Genomic DNA, 13865 nt, shown 5'->3' with positions numbered 1-13865 from the left:
AGGGGTGCCGAAACTTTTCATTTTGAGGAAGTGTGTCCTGTATATAATCACTTATATGGTAAAGAGATTCAGTGTACAGCTGGTATCTACCTCTATATGGTCCTTTATATAATCACTTATATGGTGTACAGATCCTGTGTACAGTTGATATCTACCTGTATATAGTTCTGTATATACTCACATAATGTAAGTAAATGGAGTCTTGGTTTGCAGCCACTTCTGGGGCCATTAAAGTCCTCAGTACCAGGCCCATAAAGTTCTTTATCCAGCCCTTCCTGTACCTATTAGTGGATATGTGGTATCTTTTACAATAACAAATAAACAACACTCCTTAAGGTTTTAGAGTACAAATTGTATTACACTTACTGTTAATGAGCATTTTTATCAGACAGATTAAGGAGGAGAATGGCACGCCTTGTGTGATGAGCTTATTTCATAAGCCATATTTTATACAGAATTTTTGCATCAGTACAGTTTCAAATGTATGAACTAAAAAAATCAGGCATACACCGGAGGGCTTTGTTTTTTTTACTTATACTCCAAACATACATTGTAGGGGTGGTACAAGGGAAGGCTGATAAGTGTTGAGCCTTACCAAGACAAAATTGAGCTAGGAAGCTGAAATATGCAGGGTGTACTGGATTTTTATTTATTTTAATTTTTTTTGTGCCACCAATTGGACTTTGTAATGACATTAAGTCTATGATATAACAAAAAAAAAATTACTTGTAGAGCATAATTGAAAAAAACACAGCCATTTTGTAACTTTTTGGGTTTAGTTTCTCCGCAGTGCACCTTACGGTAAACAATGACACATTTTATTTATTCTGTAGGTTGTTACGTTTATGAAAATACCAATTTATTTTGGTTTTATTTAGTTTTATTACTTTAAAAAAATTATAACTTTTTGTAGTCAAATTAGTATGCTTAAAATTGTTTTCTTCTGACCCCTATAACTCTTTTATTTTTCCATTATTTTTTAAATTTTTTGTGACAGGATCTGTAGTTTTGTTTTGATTTTACATTTTGATCGCTTTTATTTAAATTTGAAGGAATATGAAGTGACCAAAAATAGGCTAATTAAACATGCGGTTTAATTAGCATTATTCTTTAATAGTTTGGACATTTAAGCAAGCGGCCCATATCACATGTTTTAATGTTTATTTTTGTTTACATTATTATTTTTTTTTTTTATTGAAAAAGGGTGATGAATCCAACTTTAATTGGGAAAGGGCCTTATTCACATGTAACTTTTAGGTAGCTATTACATACAATCTTTTAATTGCAAAACTAGGAAAAAGAGAACTTCAGCTCACCCCCACGCCTTGACTGCTGTAAGAAACAGTCATGTAATGTCCCCAAGTTTCATTACTTTGTTTTAACTGTGTTAAAATTCAATGTTTATGCATTTCTGTATTACTCTGATACTGTTCCTTTAAAGCAGCAGGTTCAACTGCCAATCTCAAGATGGCCCCCTCATCAACTGTTTCCATGGCAGCAGCTCAGTGTTGAAGTGACACTCCCCCTACAATGTCAGCCTGCCTCGGATGCAGAAGGTGTGAGCAGAGAGAAGGAGTAACTGAAGAGAATTGAGCAGCAGTTGCCGCCATATTGGCCAGACACAAAACAGGTTTTGTGTTGTGTTAGAAGTGTGTGGAGATGTGGAGATACTAAAGGACTTCCTTGTGCAGCCAGGCTGTGTGAACTTCGGTCTAAAGGCGCGTGGGGTACAAAGAAATAGTGCATTTAGCGGAGCCACGCTGAACAGGTCTGTGTGTAACAACTGATCAGTGGAGCTGACATTGGGCTGTGTGAATTTCTACCAACCGTAAGAGACTCACAGTGCTGTCGAGGTACTGGACAGTGGGGGAGATTTATCAAAACCTGTCCGGAGGAAAAGTTGCTGAGTTGCCCATAGCAACCAAACAGATCACTTCTTTCATTTTTGAAAAGGCCTCTGAAAAATGAAAAAAGTGATCTCATTGGTTGCTATGGGCAACTCAGCAACTTTTCCTCTAGACAGGTTTTGATAAATATCCCCCAGTTGTACAATCCCGGATTACATCACACTCCAGTATATACACTCTGCAGGATGAACAGAGTGCCAAAGAACATCTGCTATTGAACTCCATTATATCCAACTGGTTTTCCCACCTGCTGGGGAGGACTTCATTGTTGTGGATCTTGCGATACTGACAGAGAAGGATGACATTGGGCCCCACCATGCACTTCTACAAACTGTAAGAGGTCCACTTGGACCACTGGGATAAGGGGGGTGCGCACTCAATTGTGAATATTAGGGTCAGTTAGGGACAGTTTGTAGGACTATTGTTTATTGAGTGTCCATATAAAAAATGGGGAAGCAAGTGCTCAGGATGTGCTATAAAACTTAACTTTTAATGTCCTTAAATAAAATTACTTATTCTAAATCCAGTGTCCAAGTGAAATATTGTTATATACACAACCTCGGTCTAAAATGTGAAAATCACTGCGCACTCTGGGTTTTGCAGGGACCAACCAGCCCAGAGGAGCCACACACCAGCGGTCAAATTAGTATACCGCCACTCTGAGTGAATGTAATGTGTTATTCTACCATGCGTTTCTGCCAACAGGTCAATGATGGTGTCATCAGGGGGTATATAATTAGACAATGTAGAGACCAAACTCAAAACACAAGATATCAAAATAATAACAAATTTAGAACCTGTAATATACTTCCATAATGCCTGCCAGTAGAAATAACGTCACATGTAACAAGCACTGTTCACATAGTCGGAGAGGCTCTCCATCACAATTTATTGTCAATTTATTGTCATAGCAATATGCAGCAATAATTGTGACCTGGGACCTGCAAGAGAGAGCTGACCCTATGTCACCTGCAAAATAAAATATGGCTCAGTAAAGAGCCTTAATGCATAATGGTGTTCCTGTAGGGTGAGATACTGTACCTAATGGTCACATATACTAGATCAACTGGATCAGTGTGCTCAATGTTCAACTGGATCAGTGTGCTCAAGATCCACCTGCAAAGTCAAACAATAGGATGCTATTCAATACTTGGACCTGTTTAGCAAAAGGTATAGAGCTGTGCTAAAGCAGTTCTATATACTCAGGTTAACTGAACATTCCAACATTCCAGGCTAACAACGCGATCCTGCTGCTGCAGGGGGCCGGAATTGTCCGGCTCCACTCGCTCGATGTAGCGAGGAGTTGGCATCTGATGTCATATTCGTCCAGCGGGCAAGCTTATATAGCGCAGGGGAGGGGGTGCCTCCCTTATGAGGTCACTGCGTCCACACTACAAATACGGACATGGATGAGGTAAAACATTTTGTTCAATTTGACTCGAACTGTTTACGCTATTCTGAAGGTTTTGCTTGTCTTTACCTCTGTTATCTCACCATTAACCTGCCTTTTTTAATCTGTAGTAAATACCGTTTTCTTAAATCATCAAAGGTATGTAGAAAATAGGGACATCACTCACCGGGATGATGTGCCAAATATTCTTTTATTTCTTAGGTGCGCTTATATGTGGTGTGCATGGACTCTCTTCCTAGGACTCAGCTAGTCAGCATTGAACTGGGTTACAGCTGTTGCACGTGCGTCATCATGCTTCATCAGACCCTGATGAAGCGTGATGATGCACGCGCAGCAGCTGTAACCCAGTTAAATGCTGACTAGCTGAGTCCTAGGAAGAGCGTCCGTGCACACCACATGTAAGTGCACCTAAGAAATAAAACAATATTTGGCACATCATCCCAGTGAGTGAGGTCCCTATTTTTTACATACCTTTGATGTTTGAAGTTGTCTGTCTCCGAGGGACTCGGAACTCGAGGGAATATAGTGCCTGCCAGCACTAGAGGGTAGCTGATTTATGTTGGGGGGATTTAAAGGGGTAGGAGTGCCAACTGCTTGTTTTCTCATACCCTTGACAGTTTTCTTAAACTTGACCACTCTTTTCTGGTTGCTGAGCCAAACCACCTGCCTGGCTCTTGGTTCACACTGCGACCCAGACTTGTGTAAGGCAGCACACTAGCGATGATAGAAGATATAGGATTGTCCAGCGCAGGTCACATGTAAAAAATATTCCTTTTTTGTTTAAAAGCCGAAACAGGAGACATCCACTGAGAAATGCTGTGCCATAGCACAGCATTGAACAGTGATATTAACAGTGATATTAATAGCTTCCTGCAGAATGGGAGTGCCAGACAGGACAGAGGCAGGTAGAGACCCTCCGTCTGTCCTCTCAGTTGATCGGGACTCTACGATTATATTGCAGGTGTCCCAACAGCTCTGCTGCATTTAGGCGTTGTGATCAATTTTGATCATGGCATCTTAAGAGATCACCCTGATCTGTGATGGCTGGCATTAGTCAAGGGCTCAGGCTGCTAAAAGCAGTCAGGACTATCTGGCTTTGATGTACGCTCAGCTTCAAAGTGTGCTTCATAGACCGAGAGCGGGCACAGGGCGTATATATCCTTAAGGTATTATATTTAAATATGAAAAAAATTTACTATCTATGATTTTAACTTAACTTTATTTTTTCCAGTTGAAAGAGAACATGGCAGCTGGAAGAGCATAGGACCATGATCAGGTACCTGTTTCTCCAAGGGAAAGGTGTAAAGCAGATCCATGATGCAAAACAGTCACTAGTAGAAATCGCCTCGACACCACCAAACAAAGTCAGCAATATGGTATGATCTCCCACAGCAACAATGGAGACTCGACTTTGGGTGGTTGCATTCAACATGTAAGTAACCAATACAATTGTAGAGAAATGAAATGCAGACCACTCACTACGAAGTGTCTTGATTAAAATGCAGCTTTATTTCTTACATCAACATTGGGGGAGAGAGAGATGGGCGCCGGTCCGTTATCACGCTACCAGCGCTTTGTTAGGTCCTAATTAGCACACATACAAGTGTGCTTTTAACACCCAGCCCATCACCATGGTGACAGAATAAACAAAAGGCAGGTTAAAATGCAGGCAGTTAAAAACAAAAACATGTATGATATGTGAATCATGCAGCAGCTTGCTAGGTGACAACTATTTCATTCCTATCATTTAACCCTAAGGGTCCGGTTGCATTCAGCCTATACTCTTTACCTTAAAACCCCTGATGTCTATCTGGGAATTCTGAATATGGCTCAACACGTTCTATAGCAGCAAACTTGAATGTTATGTGCATTCTTTTTTTGGCTATCGTTGAAAGGAAACTCATATTCTCTTCATTAAACCCTTTTGAGACCAAAAGCAAGACACTATGCAGATTTGTAGATGACTTGTTTCTAATTCGGGAAGGATCTGAGGTTGACTTCAATGCCTTTGTTCAGTATCTGAATCATATTAATGCTGTTAATATGTTTTTTACTTCCCATTTTGGAAACACCTCACTCGAATTCCATGATGTCCAAATACAAGTTACAGACAATCATGTTATTACCTCCGGCTATAGGAAGCCCACCTCCCGAAATGCCTTGTTACACTACGAGTCCTCACACCCACTCCACATTAAAAACAGTATTCCGTTTAGCCAGATGGTAAGATTAAAAAGGATCACTAATGATACAAACACCATAAATAAGTTGGTGAATTGGGACAACACTTACTGGGACGTGGTTATCCCCTAAGGTTATACAACGGGCAAAAGAAAAATAGAACACATACCTAGATCTGAATTATTAACAGAAAAACAAAACAAAAAAAAACGATAAACAAATGTACCTTCTCATTTGAGAATACCCCAATGAACTATGTTATTAAAAAAAAAATCCACTGGTGCATGTTACAACATGATCAAGATCTATTAGACATAGTAACAAACCAATTGTCATGTATAAAAAAAAATCACTGTACATGATTACTTAGAAAGAACATCTAAAAGAATATAGAGAGATAGAAAAAACACACTGGTTGTCACAATCCAGACCTGTGGGAAATTTTCCCTGTGGTTACTGTTCTTGTTGTAAGATGAATTCAAAAAGTAATGAAGTAACACTCGGAGGTTACACTATAAAAATCAGACAACTCATAATGTGCAGATCGAGTTTTCTGTTGTACGTTCTGTTTTGTACATGTGTATTTTTTTATGTTGGCCAAACAAAAAGACTCCTATTCCACTGGGTGCGGGAACATGTGAGGTCCCTAAGGACAGGGATAGGAGCTACAAGATTTATTTCACACATTAATAGCATGCATAGGGATGAGGTTAATCCATTCAAGTTTGCTGCTATAGAACGTGTTGAGCCATATTCAGAATGCCCAGATAGAAATTGAAAAAGATTTGGAGGTTATAGTTATGTTTTTGGGTTATTTTTTTCACTTACGAAGAGGCAGCGAAACCAAGAAAATACACGTAACTTGTCCTACATGCCTATTCCAGGTTCACTCATAATGCTTTTAAGGCACATATATGTTATTATCAGCCACAAATACTACATGTTTGATTAAACCCAGAAGTTATGTGTAACTTGGCCACTCTCAACACTTTAATTGCAGTTTAATGTTAAACCCAAATAGAAATGATGTATGTTTGATTAAACCCAGAAAATGTAGGCAACTTGGCCTAAGATGCCTATTCCATGTTCACTCCCAAAGTTTTTAATGTGTATTTATGTTAAAATACAGGTCAGCCCACTGTTTGCTCAACTTGCTAGGTATTATAATGTTCTAGCTTTTATGGACCTGTTCTGCAGTAACACTGGGATTTGTAGTGCACCAACTAGACACAGTAATGCAAGTGACAGGTTACTGTCTGAGATAAGCTTACTGCTCAATGCATTGCTCAGCTTGCTTTGTATTTAAATGTGCTAGCCTTTATGTGCTTGTTCTGCAGTAACAATGTGTAAAAATGCATTCACGTCTTTTTTTTGGTGAGCACATTTCCGCAGATTGCAGCTTTACACAGCCTTAGCAAAAATAAGCTTGGCAAAACCTTTCCTAGAAAAAGGTTAGTAATGCAGGTTTTTTTCATCAGAGGAAATACTCTTGACTCTTCTTACCTGAGTCAAACACAAAATTCATTATGTAGCAGTAAGTTTGCGACATCAATGGACGAGATAGTTGAAAATTAAAAACTAAGGGGGAATTCATTAGACCAGCATTGCACAAAGGTATAGACATGGCCACAACTTATTTAGGAAAATTTGAGAAAATACAAACAAACCAAAAACAATAAACATGTGCACGCATTTAGAATCGTCATTGACAAAAGCATTTCTCTTCTTAACATAAACTACTTATACATAGCATGTATGTCACACATGTTATGTCAGTACAGGTTTCCACATTGCAATCATGACCCTAATATTAATCCCCTTTAAATAATGTATGTCTGTGAAAAGTATAATCCACCTACATTTAATCAGGTTTTATTGCAGTCAGGTGTATGTTTAATAACCTTAATTTGCCGTCATCAACCATATAAAGAATGCTTCCTGATTCCAGATATACTATATAAACAGACCATATACATCATTGATAACATTCCTACTCTGTACCCTCTCTGAAGCTACATAACATCTTCCCAGAATCTGATCATGTCTGGAATCAAAGGAGGACAATGCAGCCAAAAGTTCCAGTGCCAAGATCCTTGCAAGAATCCATGCAAAGACCCTTGTCAAAAAATACCTGTCTGTGTAGATCCATGCCAAGACCGTAAGTTACTACTTCAACTACTTCATAGATCTTAAGATTAAGATACATTTTAAAATCTGCATATATATATATATATATATATATATATATATATATTTATATATATATATATTTATACACATTGATAAAATCAGTTAATAGTAATGGGCACACATACTCTATGTGCAGCTGCATTGGTGCCCAGCCATGGATAAAAAAATAACTAGAGAATTGTAAAGACTAGTGAGGAATTGTCGGGTGAGCCCTGAGAGGGGCCCCGCTATCATCATAGAAGCCTTTGGAAAGATTGTGAAAATAGTAAAAAAAATAAGATGTTCACACCAGTAAGAGTACAATTAAAGTAACAGATCAAAATCAAGGGTACACAGCAAGTGGGAAATTTTTTAACAATGATAAAGGAAAATTAAGATGAGTAGCATAAATTGTTTATTAAGTTTTTGATGCTGCCAGTAAACTTATGTACATCTAAAAGAAGATTTTACCACTCGCATTATATCTTGGTTTTTGTTTTGTCAGTATGTAAAACAGGACTTCAATATCATGGATCTCACCATCAGCATGGTCACCACTACCATCACAAACAAGGTATTTATACATCCCAGTCTGTATAGGGTAGTTTCAGTGCTTGGAAGAATAACTTAATCCTGTGTTAAATCAATGATCTGAGATGAATGGAGTAACGATGATACCTTTATTGGCTAACTGAGAGGATATAGATTGCAAGCTTTCAAGACCTCTTAGGTCCCTTCATCAGGCATGTTACCTAGGTCTTGAAAGCTTGCAATCTATATCTTCTCCGTAAGACAATAAAGCTATACAAACTTTCATCAATTATCTGGAAACATAACTGGAAAATCACATAGGTATAGATAGATTCAGTGTTGCTTGGAAATCTGATGTTATTGATTTAATTATAAAAATTATGTATTCAAGCTTTAAATGGTGTTTTTGTGAGATATTAAGTTATATTGCTTTGTATTTAGAATATGAAAACTTTGAAAGGATTTCCTGGTTTTATATGATAATGCTTAGATGTATATTCCATGATTTGTTTTTTCTTCACCCTTGGAGTTCTTGATGCCAAACTGTAATACAGTGTAATATGCTTTTATTATTTCTGTGCAACATATTGTTCAATTTTTATGCACAGAACCCACACCCTTTCTGTAGTGCAAGTTTTTTTTATTTTACTGTTTTCTGTTTTACAGTTACTATAGACCGAGGGGGAGATTTATCAAAACTTCTGCAGAGAAAAAGTTGACCAGTTGCCCATAGCAACCAATCAGATCGCTTCTTTCATTGTTGAAAAGGCCTCTGAAAACAGCAATCTGATTGGTTGCTATGGGCAACTGGGCTACTTTTCTCTGCACAGGATTTGATAAATCTCCCCCAATTTGTTGTAAGTCACATGGTCTACAGGGGGCATGGGGGTTGTTTAGAATCTTTTCAGTAAATCCCTTTCACTCTGCTATCTATCCAACCACTGCAGCATAGCCATGCTTCCCTGGAGACTATGTGACTTATTGGCCCAGATTTATCAATCTGCCTGAAACCCAAACTGTTGGGTTTTTCCCACAAGAAAAATACAGACAGTTTGGGTTTCAGGTGTATTGATAAATTTGGGCCCTTGTCTCTTCCCATTGAAATTTTGAATAAGGTCAGAGAAAACAACAAAATAAAAAGACTTGTACTACAGCACTTTTAGGTGTGGGTCCTGCATGAAATAAATCCTGGAATATCCCTTTAATCACTGTAAAAATTAATTATATATAGCTTTTTAATATACTTTATATTTCTTCATTTGCTTTCCATTTCATGGATTGTTAATGAATGTAAAGTCTGTTTTTATTCCAAGGCAACAAATACATACATAGTTAGTCCTGTGTATACAGTAACATCCTGTCCAAGCAATACACTGTAAGCTAAACAGATAAGACTCTAGACTTATACATTGTAGTAATCTAGCATAGAGATTCGGGCAGCTAAAGCCATGTATTTACACAGATGGTTGTTTAACCTAGATACAAGTGTATTTACTTCTTAGGCCCCTTTCACACTACAGGTATTATCCTGCTTTTTACTGTCGCTATTTTACAATAACAGATGAAAAAAAAACGGATGCAAAAACTGGTAATAACGGATGATAACTGATGACCATCATCCTTTATTTTTAATGTTTTGTTTTCTTAAAAAACCTGATGTTGTTCATCCGTTATCATCCGTTATTACCAGTTACATCCGGGTTTTTTTAAATCAGGTTCTTAACCCTTTTTTGTAAAGCTGTACTGAGCATGTCCGTACAAAAAACCTGACAATAACTGATGATAACGGATGTTTTTTTTTTTGAACATCCGGTTCTCATAGGCTTCAATGTAAAATTTTAACGTCCCGTTTTTCACCATTTTTTTTGCCGGACAATAAATTAGTACATGCACTGTCTTTTGTGCGGCAAAAATAACTGACATTAGTAAAAACGGACATGCCTAATGCAAAAGGATAGTCAAAAAAGGCCATTGACATGAATAGGATTTTTTGTTGGCCTTTTTCAGGAATTTTTGCAGGGAGTAATAACGGAGGTTTTTACAGGATGATACCTGTAGTGTGAAAGGGGCCTTAGCTGAGAGCAGTACAAGGTTTGTGGGTTTTGCAGCCTATGAATATAAACAACAGTATACTCACTAACAACAAACAACATTCACTAACAGGCAAATATCTTTGAGGACTTGTAACACAAGATATGTTAGACAATTAAACTTATCATAAATACAGTAATTAAGTATAAATGCCTAAACCTTAAGCAATAACCCTAAAAATCATAATACATGATCATATACCGTATTTTTCACCGTATAAGACGCACTTTTTCTTCCCCAAAACTGTTGCATCTTATACGGCGAATACACCCCTATCGCGGCGGTCCCTGCGGCCATCAACGGCCGGGACCCGCGGCTAATACAGGACATCACCGATCGTGGTGATGCCCTGTATTAACCCTTCAGACGCAGTGATCAAAGCTGACCGGCGCGTCTGAAGGGAAAGTGACACTAACCCGACTGTTCAGTCGGGCTGTTCGGGACCACCGTGATTTCACCGCGGCGGTCCTGAACAGCCTGACTGAATAGCCTGGTTAGTGCTTACAGGAAACCGGGGGGACCTTACCTGCCTCCTCGGTGTCTTCTCCGTTCAGGGATCCCCTGTATGCCGGCACTCTCCTTCCTCGTCATCACGCCGACGCGTACGTGCGTCAGCGTGCATAACGACGTGATGGCGGCGACGGAGAGCGAGGATACCAGGCCAGCAGCAGAGACGTTCCAGAGCGACGGGGACACGGCGACAGCGATGGAGCATCATCCAGGGCAGCGGTGACGGGTCCGGAGCGGCCGGGACACGTGAGTATTACCTCCTCCTGCAGTGGTCTTCAATCTGTGGACCACCAGATGTTGCAAAACTACAACTCCCAGCATGCCCAGACAGCCAACGGCTGTCCGGGCATGCTGGGAGTTGTAGTTTTGCAACATCTGGAGGTCCGCAGGTTGAAGACCACTATTGGGTTCAAAATCTTAATTTTTTTAGATTTTGCCCCTAAAAATTGCGTCTTATACGCCGGTGCGTCCTATAGGACGAAAAATATGGTACTTCTATACTTACTGGAGCTATCATACATAACATGGAATAGTTTTCAAACCAATCCCAATAAATTGACAGATCCCAATAATTTAAAACTAGGCCTGTATTTTTGTCTGTTGTTTGCAGTGTTTTTAACAACAAGAATAGCACTGTAGATTATACTATTTCTGCTGCTATAATATCAGAATCCATATAGAATGTTTGTGCCATATTCTAACATGTGATCTCTTCCTGGTAGATCCCTGCAATCCCTGCTGTCCTGTTCCCTGCTGTCCTGATCCCTGCTGTAATAAATGAAGATGTTCATTCTTACAATCCAGTTTGGAAAGCTTTTTTTTTCTCTTACCCACAATCTTATATAATCATTCTTTTTAATTGAATGCCCTTAAATTCTGTTCCTTTGCTGTTTGTAATACAGTCTGCTAATAAATAAAATGTGTGCATCTATGTATTATTTGTATTATTTGCTCATTTTAGATTCTGAATTCTCTGGCATGGGTCAAATTATTATGTCTTAACCCCTTAACGACGCAGGACGTAAATGTACGTCCTGGTGAGGTGGTACTTAACGCACCAGGACATACATTTACGTTTTAGACATGACCGCGCGCATCGCAGCGATGTTCGGGTCATGCACGGCAGGTCCAGGCTGCTGATAGCAGCCAGGGACCCGCCGGTAATGGCCGACATCCACGATCGCCATTAACCCCTCAGATGCCGTGATCAATACAGGTCACGGCATCTGCAGCGCTGCGGTCACTAAAATGGATGATCGGCTCGCCCGCAGCACTGCCACAGAGATCTGATAATCCAGGACGGCAGACGGAGGTCCCCTCACCTGCCTTTACTGCCTTCCACGGGTCTTCTGCTCCGGTCTGAGATTGAACAGACCAGAGCAGAAGATGACCGATTATACTGATCAGTGCTATGTCCTATGCATAGCACTGAACAGTATTAGCAATCAAATGATTGCTATAAATAATCCCCCATGGGGACTATTGAAGTGTAAAAAAAAAGGAAAAAAAAGGAAAAATCCCCTCCCCCAATAAAAATTTAAATTGTCCCATGTTCCCAATTTCACCCCCAAAAAGTGTAAACTTTTAAAGCACAACAGAAATAGAAAAGTATGCAATTATGGGTATCATTTTAATTGTATTGACCCAAAGAATAAAGAACACATGCATGCCATTTGTGCCGTAAATTGTACGGCGTGAAAATGAAACCTTCCAAAATTTGCAAAATTGGGGTTTCCTTTTAAATTTTCCCACACACAGAGTATTTTTTTGGTTGCACCATACATTTTATGGTAAAGTGAGTGATGGCATTAAAACAGACAACTGGTTGCACCAAAAACAAGCCCTCATACTAGTCTGTGGATGAAAATATAAAAGAGTTATGATTTTTTGAAGGTGAGGAGGAAAAAATGAAAACGTAGAAATAAAATTGTCCTTAAGGCCAAAATGGGGTTAAAGAAGGTATTATCTAAGAAATGAAAATATATTTATTATTCAATATTTTCATATTATGTTTGGATATATTGTGACAGAGACATAAATGTCTGTCAGGGAATTCTATACTTTATTTCTGCAGGATTCATCATTTATGTCAATGAGACATGGTGAGGGTGAGATAAAAGCATTTAAGGAATAGCAGACCATAACAGCTAAGAAACTTATGGGCCAGTCCAGGTTTTTTAATATAGCTTTAATCAGCACAGGTGCTGAAGACTGCTCATTACTGGTCTTACAAGAGATGTGTACCTCAGTATTGACTGAGAGGCTGTGAGGAAACTGAAGCTCTACTTGGAGTTTCAATCCTGAAGTTTATAGGCTCAAAGGTAGTGGTTCATAGTAACATAGAAACATAGTTCATAAGGTTGAAAATAGACCAGAGTCCATCAAGTTCAACCTAAACCTCTAATAAGTCCCTACTGAGTTGAGTTGATCCAGAGGAAGGCAAAAAAAAAAACTTATACTAGAGGTAAAAATTCCTTCCCGACTCCAAATATGTCATCAGAATAAATCCCTGGATCAACATTCTATCCCTATAAATCTAAAATCCATAACCTGTAATGTTATTACTCTCCAAAAATGCATCCAGACACTTTTTTAACTCTTTCATAGAGTTCCCCATGACCACCTCCTCAGGCAGAGAATTACACAACCTCACTGCTCTTACAGTAAAGAACCCCCGTCTGTGCTGGTGTAGAAACCTTGTTTCCCCAAGACGTAGAGGATGCCCCCTTGTTATTTTATTTTTTTTTATAATCTTTTTATTTAGAGAAAACGTTACAATATCATCTTTTACAGACATAAAAAATAGAAAACATAAAAAAAAGAGAAACTTTTTTCTTTTTTTTATTCGTTTAGCCCCCTTATTCTCCCACCCTTACCTCCCCATGTCGACCAAATGAAAAAAAAAATAATTTTTTTTTTAATTCTCCACGGTTTCCATTTCTCTTGCCATCTTTGAGATTGCTTTTTAGATCTTCTGCATTTGATTTCCTCGAATTTGTTAACCCTTTCAATCTCTTTTATCCATTCTATCAGTGACAGTGGCTCTCTTGCCATCCATTTTCTCA

The 13865-nt window shown here is 38.7% G+C and overlaps 1 protein-coding gene across 7 annotated transcripts; it reads left to right on the top strand.

Moving 5' to 3' along the window:
• The first annotated feature begins 1448 nt into the window (after positions 1-1448).
• Positions 1449-11722, top strand: LOC130282527 (proline-rich protein 9-like). Of its 7 annotated transcripts, none has more exons than XM_056530821.1 (6): positions 1532-1630; positions 3140-3321; positions 4550-4750; positions 7512-7657; positions 8174-8242; positions 11523-11722. In XM_056530821.1, exons 3-6 carry the CDS (start codon positions 4716-4718, stop codon positions 11579-11581), a joined length of 309 nt encoding a protein of 102 aa, XP_056386796.1. In that variant the 5' UTR covers positions 1532-1630; positions 3140-3321; positions 4550-4715; the 3' UTR covers positions 11582-11722. The 7 variants fall into 7 exon arrangements, with proteins under 7 accessions (XP_056386797.1, XP_056386795.1, XP_056386799.1 ...); XM_056530819.1 differs by having other exon boundaries at positions 1542-1768; XM_056530822.1 differs by lacking the exon at positions 3140-3321 and having other exon boundaries at positions 1449-1556.
• Positions 11723-13865: the final 2143 nt, after the last annotated feature.

Source organism: Hyla sarda, chromosome 7 (assembly GCF_029499605.1).
Source record: "Hyla sarda isolate aHylSar1 chromosome 7, aHylSar1.hap1, whole genome shotgun sequence".
Lineage (NCBI taxonomy): Eukaryota > Metazoa > Chordata > Amphibia > Anura > Hylidae > Hyla > Hyla sarda.
This window is presented reverse-complemented; position numbering and strand designations above follow the sequence as displayed.

Bases quoted from the DNA above. Each gene is read 5' to 3' on its own strand.
- LOC130282527 (XM_056530822.1), top strand. From the start codon at position 4,716: ATGGAGACTCGACTTTGGGTGGTTGCATTCAACAT. The intron at 7,658-8,173 runs GTAAGTTACTAC...TTGTTTTGTCAG, and splicing joins TGTAGATCCATGCCAAGACC to TATGTAAAACAGGACTTCAA. The intron at 8,243-11,522 runs GTATTTATACAT...TCTTCCTGGTAG, and splicing joins CCACTACCATCACAAACAAG to ATCCCTGCAATCCCTGCTGT.